Raw genomic sequence first — 24,362 nt, 5'->3', positions numbered from 1 at the left:
CTGAAATTGTAAGGGGTCCACCAGGCTGCTCTTTAACCATCTTGTGCTGGGACCTTCCCTGGTTAATGGGTTTGTCAAATGACACCTCATTCTGATTTCTGATAATCTGGTGATGACAGTCATAAGAGTAAGTGTCAGAGTGAGCTTTGTTTTAAATTCCATCTCTTTTCCAGTGGGATAACTTAAATTAACTTAGATAGAAATAAAACAGGAAATTTTGCAAAGAGAAATACTTTCATTATGAGTAGCAGGCAAGAAAAGCTGAAATACACTAACATCATTGTATATAATGTTACAGGAATATTTCCAATTACCTTTCTGAATGACTCTGAGAACTGAAAACTATGGCAGATAAAAAAATTGAGACTTGAGATTTCATTCTTTCTCTTCCTATCCTCCCATAAATAATAAATAATAATCTTTCAGCTTTGTCTTATTTTCTTTTTCTTCTCAAATAATTATTTGAACATCTAGCCAATTAATTGCTTATATAACCTGGAAGTTTTTTAGTTCTTTGAAGCTACATTTCTAAATTGTATGTTTACATTTTTAAATTGTATCATTTCAGATAGTTTTCTTGTGCATTGCTTTGCTTTAAAATTTTTTCTGTTTAAATTTCATTTTTTAAGCCTTTGATTCAAATTTCAGTTGAAATATGACCATATTTCATAAGTAACATATATCAGAGTCAGTTTTAACTTTTAGATTACCTTGTATATTTTAACAAAACTGTAACACTTTTTAAATCCCCATGCCTTTTTTTCTTCTTTTTTTTTAAAGGAATCAGCAGGTGGGGATCTTCAGTCTCCTTTAACACCAGAAAGCATCAACGGGACAGATGATGAGAGAACACCTGATCTGACGCAGAACTCGGAGCCGCGGCCTGAACCCACCCAGAACGCACTGCCGTTCACACATAGGTACAGATTCAGCTCAGCCGTCATGATTAAGTAACGTGTACAAACTCACTTGGTTTCAGATAAATCTTGCAAAGTTACAACCCTGAGTCAAAATTCCAGGTCAGACTTTTTATTTTTTTAACTCTTAACTTCAGAAAAGTTTTGCTGATTTATAGTTTATAGTTGCCTAGATGGACTGGAGTGGGCAATCTCCACTGCCTTTGTAGAAAGAGGGCTACTGAGCTAATTATACTACAAATCATTTTTCAGTGAGACAACATATTATTGCAAATCCCCTCTATTTATTTCTTTACCCAGCCTGTAAAAGACCCTCTTTGTTAACCTGGTTTCCATTTTCATGTATGTTCTTGAGAGTTATAAAAATTTTTTAAAAATTAGGTTTCCTACTCTGAAATTAAGCTTTGCTGTCACTTAGAGGAGATCTCACTGTATGATTTCAAACAAGGAAACGGTTTATTGGTGTAACTTCCAGCATGAACTTGTTAATGTCAGACTTACTTTTGCACATCAACTAACAAAAGATAAATCTTCACATGCTTCTGAATTTTAAAGAATTTGATACTTTAAAAAGATGCGATTTATTCTAAATATATTCCAAACCAGTTACACTAATTATTGGCCATGTTGGAGTATTTTTAGGATGTAAGGAGATCTGAGAATCTGCAAATGTAAACAAATACCTATTAGTCATTGTCTTTATTTTTATCCTTCTTTGGAAACTTTTGACCTAGGTAGTTTTAATTAAAATTAAGAAAAAAGTTCTCCTTTGTCATGCATCTCTTTTTGGACCAGTTCAAAAAAATAGAATTCTTTAGCATATTCAGAAGAATGGTGAAGTGAGATACTCCAAACTCTTTTCATGAGAATTTTAATTTTGACTGAATTGGTTGAATATTAGGGGTACAGGACTAAACTTATTAGAGGCATTGAGGGACCTCGTACTCAGCCCAAGGAAGAAGAAATTTAAGGTTTTTCTTAGGAATGAAAGGGGGGAAAACTGACTATGAGGCTATTCCAGTTTGTTTCTAAAAATGCAAATAATTTTGCATAAAAGAGGCACATTTTGGAGTTTTCATAGAGGCGATGCTCTAAGTATTTCAGAATAAGCACATTCTCGTTTCTATAGCTGCAAGAGTGACTGAACGTGTGAACATTTTTGGTTCATCTAGTCTGAAGACTGTCTGTTTACACTAATAGTAAACCATATTACTACTAAAGAACAATGTGATTCATATGCAGTTTTTAAAATATTTGTATTGAGGAAAGCAAACATTTCTTTCCTGTTTAGCACATCCAATTAGTAAATAGATGTTAACTACAGTGAACATAATTATAAACTTGATTTCTTTGGCTAAAACTTAAACAAGACATGTGCATTGAATACTGTTGCATTAAGAAATACGAATTTTTGTATTTATCATTGGTAAAGCTGTTTCTAATCTACTTTTTGCACCTAGAATTTTCTGAGTGTTTATTACTTTTCTAATCTTCAGTGCTTGGAATTACTAACTGCGACTGGTCATCTATTGATTTTCTCTGTTCTTGGGGGTCAAGTAGGAGTTACTTTCTTTGATGTGAAGATACAGCTTATTTGACTGGAATATATAGGTTAGCCAAGGAGATATTTGAGTTCTGAAAATGAAATTTAACAGGTCGATTTTAGCTTTTGGTTATATTAAAGGCATTGTGCAATCTTAGAGTTTTCTTATTATTTAAAAAGTACTTTAGGATTTTAGAAGATTTATCCTCTGAACTTTTTATTTTATATCAATCAATATTAATGAATACTCACTAAGTTACTTGATTAAAATTAAGATTTCTACCTGAGACAGAAAACTGAATCATTTACAACTAAAGTTAGAATATCAAAATAGCATTAAAGATTTCAGAGATGGTGTAATCTAGGATTTTTCAAACTGTAGTGGTTTGAAATCCACTTAGGTTATTCATTTCATTATGAAAAAAATGAAATGTAAAATTAAATAGGAAAAACCAAAATAAAACTTAACATTAGGAGAAGAAACGGTGTTTCAGGAACATACATATTTTAGCGTGGGCTGGATTCTAGGGTAAAACATCAAAGTTTGAAAGCCTGTGCCTTTGACACATTCCGGAAGTTGGATGATTTGTCCTAGGTTGCTTGGGTTATTAGTAACAACTTTGGGTTTACAGCTCAGCACTTTTGATCCTAGTAGGTACTACCAAGTTAGTTAACAGTGCATTTTAGTCTAATCCCCAAAACAAGCGCATTGTTGTGTCAGAAATTTAAGAACTGTTTCTATGTCAGGAAAACTATATAGAAATAAGATCAATGTTTCATAAATTACACAAAGAATATTAAAATAATTTTTCTTTAAATCTGAAACTCACAAATATTTAAACTTGATACAGCATCCTTTTTAACCATGGCAAAAAAAAAAAAAAACATTTAAAATCTGTGTTTTTAAGGCTTGCATATAATGTTTATTTTTGCCTTTCTTCCTTGGTACTTATTTCAGCAGGAAAGAATGAACAGCAAAAAAGATATTCTGCCAACATTCCTCTGTTCTGGTTGATATCATTTTATTGCTAAATTAGGAGCAAAATCACTAGAACATCTATGTGTGTGTGTGTGTGTTTTAAAAGATGGAAGGATATGGGAAACAGTGATCTAGTCCGTCAAGTGGATTGAGTTGATTATAGTAATAGCTATTTAGCAAGCCAGCTTGTGCTCTTCTTAAAATTTAAGTTTTATGCCTAAATCTTACTGATTCATTAATTAACATGCCAAAAAGAAGGCCCTGAGTTTTCATTCGGTCTTGAAAATTTAGTAATGTATTTATAGTTTATTTACTCTATAAGCTTTATTTATTTTTTAAGAAGTACTACTTAGTTTTAAAGAGAAAAGCAAGATTTTTTTTGTTAATCTTTAAACTTACACTAAGTTTCAAATGTATTTGAAAGAGATAATACTTTGGTGAACTCCCACGAACCTATCTCTGAGCTTCAAAATTTAGGAAAAAATGGCCAGTCTTGTTTCATTTCTAATCCTACCCACTCTTCCACGTTTGTATTTTTAGAGCAAGTCCCAGGCATATAATTTCATTCACAAATACTTTTTAAAAATTACTTTTGTATTTTATTATTTACTAAGCCAGTACAACTTTTTATATCTAAATTCTATTTACTGGCATTATAGAGTTACCTTTATTTACTCTTTTCTTTGATTTTTTAAAAATTATGCTGCTGGACTAAATTTTAAAATGTAAGAGCTGCTCGGTATTCCTTAGTCAAGTGCTACAGTACTGTTTTGTGTCCTTGTTATAAACTATGCAAAAATATTTTCATTAAAGAAGTTCTGATAAATTAACACTTTTAAAAGTATATTTATTTGAATGCTCCAGACTTCTAAAGTCTGGAGATGTGTAAAATAGGAAGATTATGAGGATGAAAATGTTTACTAATTTCTTTGGGGAAATAGTATTAAGTTTTATCTGAATTGCTGTTTTTTCTTAGAAAATATTTTTTTTTAACCTAACTGATAATATCCTTTTGGGACTGAACAGGTATATACACTGACCCACTGAAGTGTTCAGGGCTTCCTTTGAGGCTGTAGTCTAGATGAACTATATAGTTGACCTTTGAACAACACAGGTTTGAGCTTACAGAGTCCACTGATAAGTGGATTTCTTTCAATAGTAAAAATTACAGTAGCACACAATCCTCGGTTGAATCTATGGGTGTGCAACCCAGGATACAGAGGACCACCTGGAAAGCTATGCATGGCTTTTTGACTGCATTGAGGGTTGACGCCCCTAACTCCCTGCATTGTTCAAGAGTCATCTGTATACTAAATAAAATACTGTATGCTTGATAATATATACATCTATCTATCTATATAAAATATGAAGGATGGTTTTGTGGTCTCATTCCAGGAGGGATTTGTTTTCTTCATAGTATCAGCTATATGGAATTTTAGAATTGACTCGTTATTTCTCAATGAACTCTAGGATATTTTTAAAGATATAAAGCTATCTAAAATTCTCTCAGAAATAGTTAATTTTATAGTTTTCCAGGGCTGTTAGAGGGTAATACTGAAATGTAACGCTGAAAACTGCAATTTTTTATTTTGTTCATTGTGATTTGATGATTCTCAGATATATAGTAATATAGTGATAAATAGCTGCTGTTACATATTTGAGAGTTGAGAGCAGATATGTGTATATAGCAATAGTTCATGAAGCTATTTTTATACTGATAAATTTTAAAAAGTTTGATTATCTTAATGGAAAATTGGCTATTTTGAGCACCTATTACATTTAAATTCTTCTAAAGTTTAGATAATGTATTCTCATGGTGCTGCTAGAGTTGATGCATTTGGGGGTATTGCATGTATCTTCTGTTAAAGAGATTTTTCTCCCACTTGGTGTTTTTCCAGCAGATATTCATTAAAGGATATACGCAGAATCATTCCTCCTTAGTGTGTTCATTTGCTTTAAATCAGTATAATGACAATTTTACCATAATCTGAGTGGGTTTATTCCACTCGTATTTAATAGATTAATTACTTCATTTATTATCAGTTTCCAAAAGCTACTATTTTTAAAACTGTGATTAGAGAGTTTTGTACATTTTCAGAAACTAAATTTCATTGGAAAATATACACGTTAAAAAGACAAGCAGTGTTTTATCTTGACTCGAATACATTTTGTACATATTTGAACATGATACAAACAGAAAAAAAACTGTTAGGAGCTCTGGAGTACTATATTCTCCACAGCTGTGCCATTTGTCTCTCTTTTCATGAATAACTTCTAGGGTTATAGTTATAGAAAAAATAGTAAAATAGAAATAATTTCTGTGGACAACTCTTGTTTGAATAAAACTATGTAAAGCTGGGGCTTGATTTCACAAGAAGTGCTTTATCATTGATAAAATTGTAGATAAAAAACATAACTTGTAGGATTCCCCTTATAGTTGCAGTTACAAATATTGTTATTCTACCTCAAATCAAACCTCAAAATTAGAATTAGTTTTTCAAAATTAATTTGAAGGCCAAAACAGTTAGTGAGAGAGTGCAACTCAACATTGTGGAGATAGCAGAATTTCCTTTACTAATTGTAAATAGGTAGCATTTTGTGAGAAGTGCTATGGTAATTTGGCAGTATATATAGGTCTGCATTTTTCTGGGAACTTAGAAGTAATCCATGTATTTTCGAATAAGATGCAATAAAAGTATAGTGAAAAAGAGTGTTTACTTTATTCAGTTCAGTTCAGTTCAGTCACTCAGTCGTGTCCGACTCTCTGCGACCCCATGAATCGCAGCACACCAGGCCTCCCTGTCCATCACCAACTCCCGGAGTTCACCCAGACTCACGTCCATCGAGTCGGTGATGTCATCCAGCCATCTCATCCTCTGTCGTCCCCTTCTCCTCCTGCCCCCAATCCCTCCCAGGATCAGAGTCTTTTCCAATGAGTCAACTCTTCGCATGAGGTGGCCAAAGTACTGGAGTTTCAGCTTCAGCATCATTCCTTCCAAAGAACACCCAGGGCTGATCTCCTTCAGAATGGACTGGTTGGATCTCCTTGCAGTCCAAGGGACTCTCAAGAGTCTTCTCCAACATGGTTTTTACATATATATATATATATATATACACTTCAATTTCCTATCTTAAATTTTTAAGAACTAATCTTCATTCTATTTTAATGTCTTCTAAAAGATTTTGAGGAAAATATAAATATTTTCTAAAGCATTTTGGTTGGGAATTATCACTTAATATGGATTATTTGCAAGAAGAAAAGTACTATTCATATGAGATAATGACATTACTAACATACCTCCAATTAGAGATTGTTCCTTCCCCTTCCTCTCTGCCTTACCACTGAAATTAATGGGAAGAATTTTCACCAGTCCATCCCTTGTGATTGTTAGTTTGTATTTTCAGGGTTACTACCTTGGAGTTAGGGGTGCTGTCGCTCACAAAGGAACAGATGTATCTTAGATTAATTATGACCTTTTTCCTAGGACTTTTAAAATTTTCCTAGGAGGACTTTTGAATATTCTTTTTTCCCTCCATTTGTGGTCTTTGAAGACCATGGTGGGGATTCCGTTGGAAGGGAGGTGTGTGATGACGACAGTTACATTCCAGGACTTAGGGGAAAAACACTCTTCCTTTGGACTTGGCTTTCTGTCTTTCCTCGGACTAGAATAGCAGTGTGTGAACAGAGGCAGAGGCCAGGCAAGTCGCATGAATGTGTGATGTTTGTGATGTGTGTGTGGTATATGACAGTCTGGAATTGCCAGGCCTGTGGGAATACATGGTTCATCCAAAGACACTACAGTTTTTAAAACACAAGGCCAAACAGAGAAATGAAGATTATGTGACCCATCTGGTTTCTAGTTTAGACTTTCAAAAGGAATCTTTATGAGTTATTAATATATATGGTTTAGCCCAAGGTAATGATTTTAAGCAAATTCCTACCTAGTAATATCTGTTGTTATAATGCCCTTATTAAGTTCTTGGTGGTGGTATTTGGAAGGATATGATTTGAAGATTTGGAATCCTGGATATTTACTCTTTGGTGACATACTACTCTGATAGGCATTATTACTACTCTCAAATACAAAAAATCTGACCATGTCCCTTCTCTCCTTAAAATATTTCAGTGGCATGATGCATGTAGACCAGTCCACGGTCATCGGATGAGACCCCCCCAGCCTCATCACCTTGTGATTTTGTAGCAGCTACTCGCATTTGCTTTTGGTCCTCCACTCCCAGGTGGCGCAGTGGTTAACGAATCCATCTGCCAGTGCAGGAGACACAAGAGATGTGGGTTCTATCCCTAGGTCAGGAAGAGCCCCTGAAGTAGAGAATGGCAACCCACTCAGTATTCTTGCCTGGAAAATGCCATGGACAGAGGAACCTTGTGGGCTGCGATCCATGGGGTCGCAGAGTCAGACCCAACTGAGCACACGTGCACTCCGCTTACAACCAAGCAAACATGAGACTGCTCGTCTGCAAGGCTTTGCTCCCTGGGTTTTTTTTATGTTATCCCTTTTCTTTGGAGTGACTGTACACACACACACACACACACACACACAAACACACACTCCGTGCTTCCTTGCAACCCCGCCTCTGTTTTTGTTGTTAGTTGCTTAGTCTTGTCAGACTCTGTGACCCAGTGAGCTGTAGCCTGCCAGGCTCCTCTGTTCATGAGATTTCCCAGGCAAGAATACTGGAGTCAGTTGCCATTTCCTTCTCCAGGGGATCTTCTTGACTCAGGAATCAAACCCATGTCTCCTGCATTGCAGGTGGATTCTTTACCACTGAGCCTCCTACTTCTGTCTCTAACTTGATCACCAACTGATGAACCCCAGTATGTCCTTATAAGTTCCAGCATTATATCCTCTAAAAAGCTCTGTTTCATGTCTCCAGACTGAATTATATGTCTCCTCTATTAAATCCCTGTTGCCTCCAAACTGACATATACAGGTTGACATTAGCCTCTCAGTCTCTCCTGGGGCAATGATTGTGCTTTATTCATTTATGTCACCGATGATTAGTATACAGTAGGCATTCTTTAAACATATGAAGGGAACGATGTTCCTCCCAAAAATAGAGTATATGCTCTGAATGCGCTTGGTACAGTGCTTCAAGTGTGGGGTTACGCCTACAGATTCATAAGACCTTAAGGCTAAAATATATTAATGAACTAGTTATGGTCTTTGAACAGCAGTCACTCTAATCAACTTAAGACTTGAGTTTAACAGAGTTAGTCTAATTGTCTTCAAAATCACATAACCCTCCAAGAGGGTTTGTTTTCTCTATCATGTTTCAGACTCTCCTTGTCTCACTTTTTTTTTTCCTATCGTTGTTCAGCGCATATTTGCCATCACTTGCTGAACTCCCGTCTAGAGTCTTAGCTTCTGGCTAAGCTTTGTTGAGTTGTATTTCTTGGTAGCGCGTACTGTTTCTAGTCATTAGGGCATGTAAGAGATAAAGAATAAATGTGTTGTGTGGAAAAATATGCATGTACTTTTACTGTCACTGAGATGACAGAAAGGGGTAAATAAGTTGGTGCAGCTTGATCATTAGCATAAAAGTATCCCATATATATGTATTCACCTGAGCAGAGCTAACAGAGATACCCATATGAAGAAGAATTACTTTTCCTTTTAATTCTAGCAGGGTCTACTTAGCTATTGATATTCTCATTAATATTGTTAATAGCAGTTTTATTGAGCTACAGTGCACATACTAGACAATTCACCTATTTAAAGTATATAATTCAGCGGTTCGGGGTACAACCAAAACTGTTCAAGAGTTTCTACAGTCATGACCACAATTTTAGAACACTTCACTGCCTACCCGTAAAGCCTGTGCCCTTAGCAGTCACTTCCCTCTTGCCCTTCACACACGACCTGCCTCCCCCAGTCCTAGGCAATCACTCATCTACTTTCTCTCTCTCTAGATTTGTCTGTTCTGGACATTGTCTATAAACGGAATCACATGATACGTGGTATTTTATGACTGGATTCTTTTACTTAGGATGTTTTCAGTGTTTATCCATGTTGTAGCATATGTCAATACTTCATTTCCCTTTACTTCCAAATAATATTCTATTAACCCACTCATCAGTTGATAGACATTTGGATTTTGTTTCCACTTTCTGGAAGTTCCACCATTGTTATGAATAATGCTGCTATGAACATTTATGTATGAGTATTTGTGTGGACATAGGTTTTCAGCTGTCCAAGTGTATATCTAGTAGTGGAATTGATGGGTCATATGGTAATTCAATGTTTAACCTTTGGAAGGAACTGCCAGACTGTTTTGCAAAGCAGCTGCACTGTTTTGAAATCCCCCCAGCGGTATGTAAGAGTTCCAGTTTCTCCACATCATCATCAACACTTGTTAGTTTCTCTTTTTTGTCATAGCCCTCCTTGTAGGTATGCTGTGGTATCTCATTGTGGTTTTGCTTTTTATTTCCTTGATGGCTGATGTTGACCATTTTTTCATGTGCTTATTGGCCACTTGTATATCGTCTCTGAAGAAGTAGCTACTCAGATTCTTTGCCCATTTTTAATTGGGTTTTTATCTCTTTGTTGTTGAGTTGTAATTCTTTATATATTCTAGATGTTAACTCCTTATAAGTTAAATAATTTGTGGATAGCAATATTTTCTCCAATTCTGTAGGTTGCCTTTTCACTTTCTTGATGGTATCCTTTGCAACACAGTTCAGTTCAGTTCAGTCGCTCAGTCGTGTCCGACTCTTTGCGACCCCATGAATCGCAGCACACCAGGCCTCCCCGTTTATCACAAACTCCCGAAGTTCACTCAAACTCACATCCATCGAGTCGGTGATGCCATCCACCCATCTCATCCTCTGTCGTCCCCTTCTCCTCCTGCCCCCAATCCCTCCCAGCATCAGAGACTTTTCCAATGAGTCAACTCTTCACATGAGGTGGCCAAAGTACTGGAGTTTCAGCTTTAGCATCATTCCTTCCAAAGAACACCCAGGGCTAACAAAAGCTGTTAATTAAGTTCATTTATCTTTTTTTTTCTTTTGTTGTTTTTGCTTATGGTGTCATATCTAAGAAACCATTGCCCATAAGTACAAAGATTTACACCTGTGTTTTCCTTGAGAATTCTATGATTTTTAACTCTTATATCTAGATCTGGCCAATTTTGAGTATTTCCATATATGATGTAGGATTGAATATTTCCATATATGACATAGGATATGATTGCCCAACTTTATTCTTTTACATGTGGATATCCAGTTGTCCCAGGATCATTTGTTGAAAAAACTGTTCTTTTTTCCTACTGAGTTTTCTTGGCATCCTTGTGAAAAATTAGTTGACCATAAATGTTTATATCTGAACTCTCAGTTCTATCTCACTGATCTGTCCTCGAGTTCTTCATTATGACAGCTTTGTAGTAAGTTTTGAAATTTGGGATGTGTTTTCTCCTGTTTTATCCTTCCTTTCAGGATTGTTCTAACTATAATGAGTCCCTAGAATTTCCACGTGAACGTTTGGATCAGCTTGTGAATTCCTATAAAGAAGTAAATTGGGATTCTGATAGGAACTCCACCGAATCTGTAGTGCAATTTGGGTGGCCATCTTAATGGGGTGTGTGTGTGTGTGTTAGTCTCTCAGTCGTGCCTGACTCTTTGAGACCCCATGGACTGTAGCTGTCCAGGCACCTCTGTTCATGGAATTCTACAGGCAAGAATACAGGAGTAGATTGCCGTTTCCTTCTCCAGGATCTGATCTCCCCGACCCAGCGATCCAACTTGGGTCTCCCACATTGCAGGCAGTTTCTTTACCATCTGAGCCACCAGGGAAGTCTGTCTTAATGTTAAGTCTATCAATTCATGAACATAATGATGTTTTCCCACTTAGCTCTTCTTTAGTTTCTTTTAACAGTGTTGTTTAGTTTTCAGAGTATAAGCTTTGCGCTTCTTTTGTTGAATTTATTCCTAAGTATTCTTTTTGATGCTGTTATTAATGGAATTGTTTCTTGTTTCTTCTTCATGCTGTATATAGAAATACAGTTGATTTTTTTTATAGTGATATTGTAGAACATAAACTTGCCAAACTCTAATTAGTTTTATTAGATTTTTAAGTAACATCCTTAGGATTTTCTATATACAAAATCATGTCCTCTGCAAGTAGAAATAATTTTACTTCCTTTCCATTCCTGATGCCTTTCATTTCATTTTCTTGACTAATTACCCTGTTTGGAACCTTAGTACGATGCTGAATAGAAGTGACAAGAGTGGACGTCTCTGTCTTGTTTCTGATCTTAGAGGGAAAGCTCTCAGTCTTTCATCATTCAGTATGCTATCAACTGTGGCTTTTCATATATATTCCTAGTTTCTTAGTTTTTTTTTTTTCCATTACTATTTAGTCTGATTGATTATAATGATTTCTTTCCCATAATTGGTAGCTTTAAGAATCTATGCTTTGCTATTATACAGAGTGAAGTAAGCCAGAAGGAAAAACATAAATACAGTATACTAACGCATATATATGGAATTTAGAAAGATGGTAACAATAACCCGGTGTACGAGACAGCAAAAGAGACACTGATGTATAGAACAGTCTTATGGACTCTGTGGGAGAGGGAGAGGGTGGGAAGATTTGGGAGAATGGCAAGGAAACATGTAAAATATCATGTAGGAAACGAGTTGCCAGTCCAGGTTCGATGCACGATGCTGGATGCTTGGGGCTGGTGACTGGGATGGCCCAGAGGGATGGTATGGGGAGGGAGGAGGGAGGAGGGTTCGGGATGGGGAACACATGTATACCTGTGGTGGATTCATTTTGATATTTGGCAAAACTAATACAATTATGTAAAGTTTAAAAATAAAATAAAATTAGAAAAAAAAATAAAAGAAAAGAAAAAAAAAAAAGAATCTATGCTTTGATAAATATAACAATATGCTTTTCTTATATTTACTTCTTAAAAGGTAATCAATAGTTTATTTTAAAGGGAAAAAAACCCTCAATTTGAGAGGAGGAATTTTTCTTGTAAAATTGTTGTTATTTTTTTAAAAGCCCATCACTGGGCCTCAGTTTTCGTACATAAAAATAGGAAACCTTCCAGTTTTCTAGCTTTTTATCTCTAGAATATATGAAGAACTTTTATAGACAAGGGGATGGGAGTATATTTGCTTCTTAACTGATTTTGTTAGTGATATAGTTGACTCTTTTCTTCATATTTTTTAATTAAGAGAAAACAACTGATAAAAATGTCTTTTTTTTAAAAAAAGAAAGAATGTAAATAATCTTTTAAAAATGATACCAGATAAAGATGATACAGACGGTAAAGAATACACCTGCAATGGGGGAGACCCGGATTCGATCCCTGGGTCAGGAAGATCCCCTGGAGAAGGAAAAGGCTACCCACTTTAGTATTCTTGCCTGGAGAATCCCATGGACAGAAGAGCCTGGCGGGCTACAGTCCATGGGGTCGCAAAGAGTCGGAGGCGACTGAGCAACTAATCAGGAATGCATGCACTGGATGAATCATAGCGTTATTTCAATGAATGTAAAGCGTGTGCTTATTAAATATGAATAGAAATGCACATAGTAAGTTACTCATTGCGAATAGCTCTGATTTCTAGTGTAAATATTACTCTAGAAAAGACTCATCCTCCGTTTTTCCTTGTTGAATTATAGAAATGTTAGTTGATGATTGTGCTAAGTGATCAGTTATGTGATTAGTGCTTCTTTTATGCCGATAGTGCTCTACTTAGTTTACTATGAGGGGTTGCATTTCTGGATGCATATATTTTTCAGCTCACTTGTATGCTAACCTTTAAGCAACATAAAGATGTTGTCGTCATGCTGCAGGACAGTTTAAAACCTACCTGTGCATACAAAGTAGAAAATTAAGTCGCTAGGTAAATGTAGTCAAATTTTTTTACTCTCATTTACTTTGGTAACCAAAATTATTTTTAATTTAAAATTTTTGACAGTAAAAGTTCTCCATCATACTTAATATGAAACCTTAGACACAATTGCATATAAATATTTCCTTCATAGCTGCTTTGGCGTCTAAAGGTTTATGGAAAAGCATGTTAGCAAAAGTGATTTTAGGAAGTATATTTGATCCTTTGACGTAATAGTTTTTTGTAATTGGATCATTTTAGGTTATGCTTTACTCACAAGTTAAATTACTATTAAAGAGGTGACCTAAAGCATCTCTGGCTCTGTGAAATAATAAATTTTTTTTCTCGTGTGATATAGAAGATGAATATTAGTAGTTTGTTCAGTTACATGAAGAATAATATCACTGGGTATTTCTGACCCCACAAACAGTGCTGTTGTATAATACCTCTTCATGCCTCTTCAGCTTCTTTTAAAAGGTGTAGCTGAGCCATCCTGTCACCATTACACATAGTCAGAAAGTCTGTTTCTTAATCTCAGAGGTCTCATAACCCACCGGACATATGAGGTGTCAGGCCCTAGACAAATATCACATTTTAGTGTTTTGAAGAGAAATAGGTATCTTGGGCAGAAACAATAAAGAAGAAAAGTTACATATCTAAGTGAACTCAATTGCCTTTCCCCCACTTCCCACTTTAAGAAAAGTTTCTGCTTGAACATTTTTTCTTTTTATGGGAAAGCTGGACTCTTTACATCCTAATATCTACTGGAAGGGTGTTTGGGGTTTTTTTTTTCCTTCAATTAAGATTTTTTTCCTACTATGGAGACAACCTGTTTTCCTCGGTAGATGAGTTCTGTGACCATCTCTGGTTTTGAAACATAGTGGAGTCACCATTTCCATGGGAAAAGAGGATCTGCAGTTTATCCTAATTGAAAAGATCAAATAGTTCCTGACTGAGAGAGAGTAACTGATACGGATGAAACAGGACACTTTAAACAGTTCTAATCGTCACGGATTTAACTGTGAAGAGTCAAAAGAACTAGTACCTATAATGAAGATACTTAAATGTATGAGTTCCCCAGGATGCCTAGGTAGCATTTAAGGTATCTCTGAGTAGCAGAAGAAAGAAATGATTTGGCATGGCATCTTGTATTTGCCTCTTTGGTAAAATGTGATTATATTTGCTCGATCTAATTTTCAGAAGCCTGAAAGCCCTTGATGGAGAAAATTTTCTGCCTCTTAAAAATCAAAATAACTATTATTCCTGATAAAGATAGTGAAAAAAAGCAACCTAATTTTCCTAGACTTCAAGATAGAACTGATCGGTAGATGCTGTTTCTTTTAAGGCTTTGATGCAGCTATTGTTCTGTGTGTAATCTGATACTCTTTTTCTTTTGTTACCACAGGAGAACACTCAACTCCCCACCTCACAGGGATGTTGTGAGGCAAATTTTAAATGTTCCTAAGAAAAGTGTAGAATTAATCATTTTTGATTCTCTCTTTGTTGGTAGTGTCCACAAACATAAGATTTTATTTTAAAATTTCCTAGTGCTTCCCAATAGTTACAAATGGGTACTTATAGGTGTATTAAAATGAAAGTAGAATAATGAAGTTGTATTTGATTTTATCAGTGAGCATCCTTGTAAATAATTTAACTGCATGAAACGTTGCATTAATTTTTTTTTCAACAAAGAGCTTTTATACAATTATAATTAAAGAACAGCTAAAGTAAAAGTGTCTGGTTTCCCCTTTTATTTAGTTGAGTTTTAATTACTCATGCCTTTTAGAGAAATAAAATGTAACCCAAACCATCAATTTCTAATGAGTAGAAAATGAAAAGTACAATGAAATAGATATAATTTAAAGGAAAAACTCATAAGAGGTGCCCAGAATTTAGGCTTTGAATAAAATTCTTATTATTAGGTAGAAGTTATTAGGTTATTATTAGGTAGAAGTTATTAGGTGTTATTAGGTAGAAGTGAAATTTTAGTAATATTTTCATTAAAAATAAGATTACTGTAAGAATCGAGATTTGATAAGCAGTTGCTTCACATCACAGCAAATAGAGAAAGAAAATTTGCATTATTAAATAAAGGAAGAATGTTTTAAGTATTAGCTAAAACTCATGCATAGAAAATTCTTGTTAGCCTGCAACATATTTTGGAAAGTAGTTGTACAACATTTTCTCTTCCACATAAACCAACCAGCCCAGTTTTACAAATCAAAGTTAGATGAAGCATGTGGATTATTGGATAATGGCTCCCAGAGTGAGATTCTTAAATGCTATCAAATAATTGCTAGCAAATGTTTCTGCTCCTTTGTTTTCACTGTGTGCAATATCAAAAGACAAATCAAGTGAAAGGGAATTTCTGAATTCAGGCTTATAATCTGGCATTTGTAAACAAGTAATTTAGAAGATCTTTTCTAAATTACTGTATTATTTAAATGTGTGTTTTATAACTTATTCTATAAAAAATGGGACATTGTCCTAGGTTAAGTGTGTTTCTATCAAGAAATTATTTGAAATCAGAGTATTGCATTTTTTGAACTCCTCACTTAAAAAAAATTAATAGCTTTAGATGAGTTTTGTAAGCTTCACTTTAGCAGAGAGCCTGCTGCTCTCTACTGTCATGCATGCCCCCAAATTCACTCACTCATGTTGTTTAAATTGTTACCCTCTTTAACTTATATAGGGGAGCTAACTATTGAAGGGATCTTTCTTCAGCTAACTTGGTTTTATCCCTCTTCTCAACATTTTCATAATAAGCTCTCACTTAAGCATTTTATGTGTACATTCAGATCAATTACTGATATGAATCATATAAATTGGTTCATGGTGTATTACTCTTTATCACCTTTGATATGTTTAACACTGCAGGGAGAATAGTATTTTGGAAATCCTAACTTCATAATAATGAGAAGAACACAAACTAAACAGTTTGAGAATAACTATGATATTATGGATAAATTTTACATATAAGCATTAATTTTTAAAAAGCTTCTTTAAGAATAATTTTGAACTTGGTTTCTCTTGCCCATACTGATTTTTTTAGTATCAAAAATGATATATAATACTGAAAAGTTATTTTCTGATTTTAAAAAGTAGAGCACTTTCTTTTCCTCTCAGATATGGTAGCATCTAATATAGTATGTGCTCTTCTAACAAATCTGTCATAGAAAGTAAACATTAAAGTTGGTGAATACGTGCTTCAGAAATAATGAAGAAAGATAACTGCACTCGTCATCACCTTAACAGTATTCCTTTTTTGATCTTTAAAACTTAGAAGATCTTTAAAACTATCTTGCATCAGTGCCTGTTTTATTATGGGAACAGTTTATAAAATATATCCTGAGCCTGATATGATTCTAGAGAGACTAGTTTCCTGGGAGGAAGTGTGAATAATATAATGGTTTGTGATCATTTGTCGGTCTCTAAAAATAAAACGTGTTCTTACCGTCATATAGCTCTCAGAAATAAAAAGGTGAACTTGGTTCTTCTGACTATGCCACTGGTAGTATTCTTTCAAGAAAACTGCTTCATCACTCTAAGCTGGTTAAGTAGGAGAGGGAGGCGGGGGTGAGTAATGATTTAAAAGGCCCTTTCTCTTGATTGTCTTGAAATGATCCTGCCTCAGTCCAGGAAATGAGTAAGATATCCTCTTGTGGTGGTCTGTGGCTGGGTGTGAGATTTAGTACTGAGTTTATAATCATTAAGAACATTGATATGTTACTATGCTACATAAAAAATAGACTATGGAAGTCATTAGCCATCTTCGTCTTTAAATAGAACATTAAGAACAAGAAGTGTCCTGTGCTTTTGCATTATGTGCACACTTAATTAAAATTATTTAAATTCCTTCCAGATGGCATTATGGATTCAAAATGTGTGATTCATTAGTTATTACTTTTCAACAATAAACTCATTTAAAATTAGAACACTAGCAGAGGAGATCACATAGTATTGTAATGTCCTTGGGTGGATTATTATAATGGGATGAATTTCTGAACTGTAATACTATCTAATAACTAGACTTATACTTTGAAACTCTTAACAACAGTTAAATCTTCTATACTTGGAAATGGATTTGAGTAGTATTAAATCATAAACAGCAAACTGAAAGAAGCTTGCTTTATATAGTGGCTCACTTTGAAACATAATATTAGCCAATGGAAAGTGGTGAGGTCTGATATGCTGTCCTTTGAGAAAGTAAAAATTTAATAGGTAATATATTGTTGAGGAGGGCATGGCAACCCACTCCAGTATGGACAGAGGAGCCTGATGGGCCGCAGTCCATGGGGTCACAAAGAATCAGAGACAATTAAACATACACACAATATATTGCTACAGTAGGAAATAATAGTGTAGGCATTTAACACTTCAAATAGTGTTTGATGTCTCATCCGTGAGTCATAATTCACAGTTTAATACAAATTCTAGACTAATTTGTGGAAAGCATTATGCCTAAAAAGGCCAGGGAATAATACTCCTTGCTTTGAATTCACTGAAGTTCAGTGGAACCAGCTAAGAGAAAGATCATCTTTGTTCTTCATTTTCTTTCTCAAGAGATCCTTTGTATTTTTAAAATAATTTTTATTAGAATATAATTGATTTATGGTGGTGTGTTAGTTTCTGCTGTGCAGCAAAATGACTCGGTTAGACATGATTCTTTTCCCTTGTAGGTCACTACAGAGTACTGAGAAGAGTTCCCTGTAGGTTCTTATTATCTATTTTCATCTCATAATAGTCGGTTTATTTCAGTTCAGAACTCTGAATATTAGGCTATGTGCACTATCCTTAGGGCTTCTAACACTTAGGTGGTATCAGTTCAGTTCAGTCGCTCAGTCGTGTCCTACTCTTTGTGAACTCATGGACTGAGCACGCCAGGCCTCCCTGTCCATCACCAACTCCCAGAGCTTACTCAAACCTCCATGGAGTCAGTGATGCAATCCTACCATCTCATCCTCTGTCATCCCCTTCTCCTCCTCCCTTCAATCTTTCCCAGCATCAGGGTCTTTTCCAATAAGTCAGCTCTTCGCATCAGATGGCCAGAGTATTGGAGTTTCAGCTTCAGTTTCAGTCCTTCCAATGCATATTCAGGACTGATTTCCTTTAGGATGCACTGGTTGGATTTCCTTGCCATCCAAGGGACTCTCAAGAGTCTTCTCCAACACCACAGTTCAAAAGCATCAGTTCTTCAGCACTCAGCTTTCTTTATAGTCTAACTCTCCCATCCGTACATGACTACTGGAAAAACCATAGCCTTGACTAGATGGACCTTTGTTGGCAAAGTAATGTCTCTGCTTTTTAATATGCTGTCTAGGTTGGTCATAACTTTCCTTCCAAGGAGTAAGCATCTTTTAACTTCATGGCTGCAATCACCATCTGCAGTGATTTTGGAGCCCCCAAAAATAAAGTCTGCCACTGTTTCCACTGTTTCCTCATCTATCTGCCATGAAGTGATGGGACTAGATGCCATGATCTTAGTTTTCTGAATGTTGAGTTTTAAGCCAACTTTTTCACTCTCCTCTTTCACTTTCATCAAAAGGCTCTTTAGTTCTTCTTCACTTTCTGCCATAAGGTTGATGTCATCTGCATATCTGAGGTTATTGATATTTCTCCCAGCAATCTTGATTCCAGCTTGTGCTTCATCCAGCCCAGGGTTTCTCATGATGTACTCTGCACAGAAGTTAAATAAGCAGGGTGACCTGCTTGATGTACCCCTTTTTCTATTTGGAACCAGTCTATTGTTCCATATCCAGTTCTAACTGTTGCTTCTTGACCTGCATACATATTTCTGAGGAGGCAGGTGGTCTGATATTCCCATCTCTTGAAGAATTTTCCACAGTTTGTGGTGATCCATACAGTCAAAGGCTTTGGCATAGTCAATAAAACAGAAATAGATTTTTTTTTGGAACTCTCTTGCTTTTTGGATGATCCAACAGATGTTGGCAATTTGATCTCTGGTTCCTCTGCCTTTTCTAAAACCAGTTTGAACATCTGGAAGGTCACAGTTCATGTATTGGTGAAGCCTGCCTTGGAGAATTTTGAACATTACTAGCATGTGTGATGAGTGCAGTTGTGCAGTAGTGTGAGCATTCTTTGGCATTGCCTTTCTTAGGGATTAGAATGAAAACTGATCTTTTCCAGTCCTGTGGCCACTGCTGAGTTTTCCAGATTTGCTGGCATATTGAGTGCAGCACTTTCACAGCATCATCTTTCAGGATTTGAAATAGCTCAACTGGAATTCCATCACCTCCACGAGCTTTGTTTGTAGTGATACTTCCTAAGGCCCACTCGACTTTTCATTTCAGGATGTCTGACTCTAGGTAAGTGATCACACCATCGTGATTATCTGGGTCGTGAAGCTTAGTTCTTCTGTGTATTCTTGCCACTCTTCTTAACATCTTCTGTTTCCGTTAATATCTTCTATCTTAACATACCATTTCTGTCCTTTATTGAACCCATCTTTGCATGAAATGTTCCCTTGGTATCTCTCATTTTCATGAAGATATTTCTAGTCTTTACCATTTCTAGAAACAGTTTCCCTCTGTTTCTTTGCACTGATCACTGAGGAAGGCTTTCTTACCTCTCCTTGCTATTCTTTGGAACTCTGCATTCAAATGGGTGCATCTTTCCTTTTCTCCTTTGCTTTTTGCTTCTCTTCTTTTCACAGCTATTTGTAAGGTCTCCTCAGACAGCCATTTTGCTTTTTTACATTTCTTTTTCCTGGGGATGGTCTTGATGTAGATGTGACGAGATAGAAGCAAGGTCTGATGCTGTAAAGAGCAATATTGCATAGGAGCCTGGAATGTTAGGTCCATGAATCAAGGCAAATTGGAAGTGGTCAAACAGGAGATGGCAAGAGTGAACATCGACATTTTAGGAATCAGTGAACTAAAATGGCCTGGAATGGGTGAATTTAACTCAGATGACCATTATATCTACTACTGTGGGCAAGAATCCCATAGAAGAAATGGAGTAGCCATCATAGTCAACAAAAGAGTCCGAAATGCAGTACTTGGATGCAGTCTCAAAAACGATAGAAAGATCTCAGTTCGTTTCCAAAGCAAACCATTCAATATCACAGTAATCCAAGCCTATGCCCCAACCAGTAATGCCGAAGAAGCAGTTCTATGAAGACCTACAAGACATTCTAAAACTAACACCCAAAAAAAGATGTCCTTCTCATTATAGAGGACTGGAATGCAAAAGTAGGAAGTCAGGAAACACCTGGAGTAACAGGCAAATTTTCCTTGGAGTAGAAAATGAAGCAGGGCAAAGGCTAATAGAGTTTTGCCAAGAGAACGCACTGGTCGTAGCAAACACCCTCTTCCAACAACACAAGAGAAGACTCTACACATAGACATCACCAGATGGTCAACACTGAAATGAGATTGATTATATTCTTTGCAGCCAAAGATGGAGAAGCTCTATAGAGTCAGCAAAACCAAGACCAAAAGCTGACTGTGGCCCAGATTATGAACTCTTTATTGCCAAATTCAGACTTAAATTGAAGAAAGTAGGGAAAACCACTAGACCATTTGGTATGACCTAAATCAAATCCCTTAAGTGGTATAGTGTGTATAAGTCGCTTCAGTCGTCTCCAACTCTGTGTGACCCCATAGATGGCAGCCCACCAGTTTCCGCCATCCCTGGAATTCTCCAGGCAAGAACACTGGAGTGGGTTGCCATTTCCTTCTCCAATGCATGAAAGTGAAAAGTGAAAGTGAAGTCACTCAGACGTGTCCCACTCTTCACGACCCCATGGACTGCAGCCTACCAGGCTCCTCCGTCCATGGGAATTTCCAGGCAAGAGTACTGGAGTGGGGTGCCATCGCCTTCTCCAGGTATAGTGTGTATAGAAGTCTGTTTGTTAAAGGGCCTTGAAGTGAAGTGAAGTCAAGTCACTCAGTTGTGTCCAACTCTTTGCGACCCCATGGACTGTAGCCTACTAGGCTCCTCCATCCATGGGATTTTCTAGGCAAGAATACTGGAGTGGGTTGCCATTTCCTTCTCCAGGGGATCTTCCCAACTCAGGAATCGAACCCTGGTCTTCTGCATTGCAGGCAGACGCTTTAACCTCTGAGCTACCAGGGAAGTCTCATTAAAGGGCCTTAAGTGAGTTTAAATAGTTAAACTTATATTTTTATACTTTTTAATTTTTTATAGTTTTATCTCATTTTATTTCACAATTGTCTCATGAGAAGTAAAACATGTAATTTCTCCATTTCCAGGGAAAAAAAAGCCTGAGGTGTAAGGAAGATAGGGAGGTTTTCTAGTAAAATCTATAGATATCAGAATTAGAATTTGATTCTAATCCTCTGTTTCTCTGCCCCAGTTTTCCCCTAATTCATCCTGAAGAAATTTTAAGCCATGTGGAGACCAAGCTTGAAAAAGATGACAATTAAAATTCATTTGTTGTTTGGCACAATAGTCTTTGAATATGTAGTTGAAATTCACCAGTGAGTGGTGGGTCTGTAGGCATTTAATTTATTTGAGAATATATTATGTATTCAGGTTAAATCAACAGGGTCTTGTTGATTTTGTAGTTATTTACATTGACAGATATCTTAATAGAGGTTTGTGTGTATGCTTGTATGTGAGTATAGTCATGATATTATGATATTCTTGATGATATATAGTTGCAAGCAAAGGGAAATCATTAAGGAATCTTAGACTTGGGTTATTTATATGGCTATGCTGCTGCTGCTGCTGCGTCGCTTCAGTTGTGTCCGACTCTGTGCGCCCCATAGACGGCAGCCCACCAGGCCCCGCTGTCTCTGGGATTCTCCAGACAAGAACACTGGAGTGGGTTGCCATTTCCTCCTCCAATGCATGAAATTGAAAAGTGAAAGTGAAGTCGCTCAGTCGCTTCCCATTCTTTGGGACCCCATGGACTGCAGCCTACCAGGCTCCTCTGTCCATGGGGTTTTCCAGGCAGGAGTACTGGAGTGGGTTGCCATTGCCTTCTCCGTTATATGAGTATCAGTTCAGTTCAGTTCAGTCACTTAGTCATGTCCGACTCTTTGCGACCCCATGAGTCACAGCACACTAGGCCTCCCTGTCCATTACCAACTCCTGGAGTTCACTCAGACTCATGTCCATCGAGTCAGTGATGCCATCCAGCCATCTGTCATCCCCTTCTCCTGCCCCCAATCCCTCCCAGCATCAGAGACTTTTCCAGTGAGTCAACTCTTTGCATGAGGTGGCCAAAGTACTGGAGTTTCAGCTTTAGCATTATTCCTTCCAAAGAACACCCAGGGCTGATCTCCTTCAGAATGGACTGGTTGGATCTCCTTGCAGTCCAAGGGACTCTTAAGAGTCTTCTCCAACACCACAGTTCAAAAACATCAATTCTTCGGCCCTCAGCTTTCTTCACAGTCCAACTCTCACATCCATACATGACCACAGGAAAAACCATAGCCTTGACTAGACGGACCTTTGTTGGCAAAGTAATGTCTCTGCTTTTGAATATGCTATCTAGGTTGGTCATAACTTTTCTTCCAAGGAGTAAGCGTCTTTTAATTAAATTTACTTAGTATGTGATATCTTTGCTCTTCAGTTTATTGATCTAATAATATCATTAAAGAATATAATCTGGGTGTTTACCAGGTAGCTGCCTAATGGTTTTAATGCTGCTTAGAGCTAACCTTTATGTTTCCAAAGACTTCATGACATGATCAAACATTTGAAACACTTTTCCTAAGAGTTGTTGGATTTTCCTGTACGGGTATTGCAACTTAGTAGCATCTAGAGAGGGTCTCATAACAAACATCATTTCTTGAGAACAGAGAGTTGAAACTTGTAAATAGCTTCAAAGTACTCTGCAAAATGTGGTCATAGCCCTTGAATAGTTGAAAAGTACATTCTAAATTTTATCTAAAGGTAAAGAGGTTAAAAGTAGCTGTACTCTAAACCAGTGATTCTAAAGATGTGTAGAGATTAGGAAAACCTGGAAAGCACAATGGTCTTTTCAGAGTGTTTTTATATGTATGTATATATATGCACATATAATGACATGGATTAGGAATTATTTAGCTAAAACATTATATATGTAAAAACTACCATTAGCCACATGCAAAAGTATGGTCAAACTAAGCTTGACCAGCTATTTCTGGAAGTTACCCATCTTTAGATCATTTTTTTTAATAGGTCATTTTAAATGTGCATTTGAAATCATTTATTGACCTTGTCTGTGTGTTGGGACAAAGGGACTAAGATTGCCCTCAGGATCTTTGTGAGGCAGTAGAACATGTATTTGGTGGTGATGGTGATGATGCAGAGATAGTGATTCATGGAGTGCTCTGGGAGGCCCAAAGAGCCCCAACTGTCTTCATAGCTACTTCAGCACTCTCTGATCTCATGATTCCTTTTATATTCTTTTGAGATATCTGAGTGCTGGATACTATGACTACATCAGTGTACAAGACAGATGTCTCTGTTCCCCTGGTGTTTAAACTTAAGTTGGGAGACCAAGAAAAATAACTAAATAACTGTATAATTACTGTTATGAAAAGTATCATACAAGAAGAGATCAAAGGTAGAGGACAGGTAGGGATATGTTGCATCGAAAGACGAGGCCTCCTTGAGGAGTCAGCCATCAGGCAGCCTTCAGAAGCGGCCTTGAAGAGTGGGGAAGGAACAGCCCAGGCAGAGGGAGGGGCGCCTGACTTTGGCTGGAGCCTTTTGGGTGTGTAGTCCCCTCACCTGAGGTCTTGGTAGTGACAGTGGAAAGAATCTGCAGAGAAAAACTGGGATGGAGAAAGTAAGAGGATTTTTCACTCTGCAGCTTTGAGAGCAAGCAAATAGGAAAAGATAGTGATGTTTCCACTCCAGAGCTCGTAAGCTTGGTTATTTATCCTTGAGTGCACATGGTGGAATGCTTGACATGTAGTAGCTGTGCATTATTGTGCAGTGTAAACACATAGGTGTTTTATACATTCATTGACTCAGGTGACCGGCTAATTGTCCCTTATGTATTAGAGCTTTGTTTCTTTCTTTAATTAGGGTAGAAATTCTTTTGAGGATGAGACAAATATCATATACATTTATATCCCCCAA

General features: G+C 36.6%; 1 protein-coding gene across 2 annotated transcripts in view; it reads left to right on the top strand.

Annotated features, from left to right (window-relative positions):
• Positions 1–24,362, top strand: part of HOMER1 (homer scaffold protein 1) — a 140,635-nt gene that overhangs the window by 66,552 nt on the left and 49,721 nt on the right. For both annotated transcript variants that reach the window (XM_061430042.1, XM_061430041.1), the window contains exon 5: positions 781–920. In XM_061430042.1, the coding sequence (XP_061286026.1) occupies positions 781–920 (140 nt within the window). The remainder of the gene's footprint in view (positions 1–780; positions 921–24,362) is intronic.

The sequence above is a fragment of the Bos javanicus genome, chromosome 10, assembly GCF_032452875.1.
Source record: "Bos javanicus breed banteng chromosome 10, ARS-OSU_banteng_1.0, whole genome shotgun sequence".
NCBI classification, from domain to species: domain Eukaryota; kingdom Metazoa; phylum Chordata; class Mammalia; order Artiodactyla; family Bovidae; genus Bos; species Bos javanicus.
This window is presented reverse-complemented; position numbering and strand designations above follow the sequence as displayed.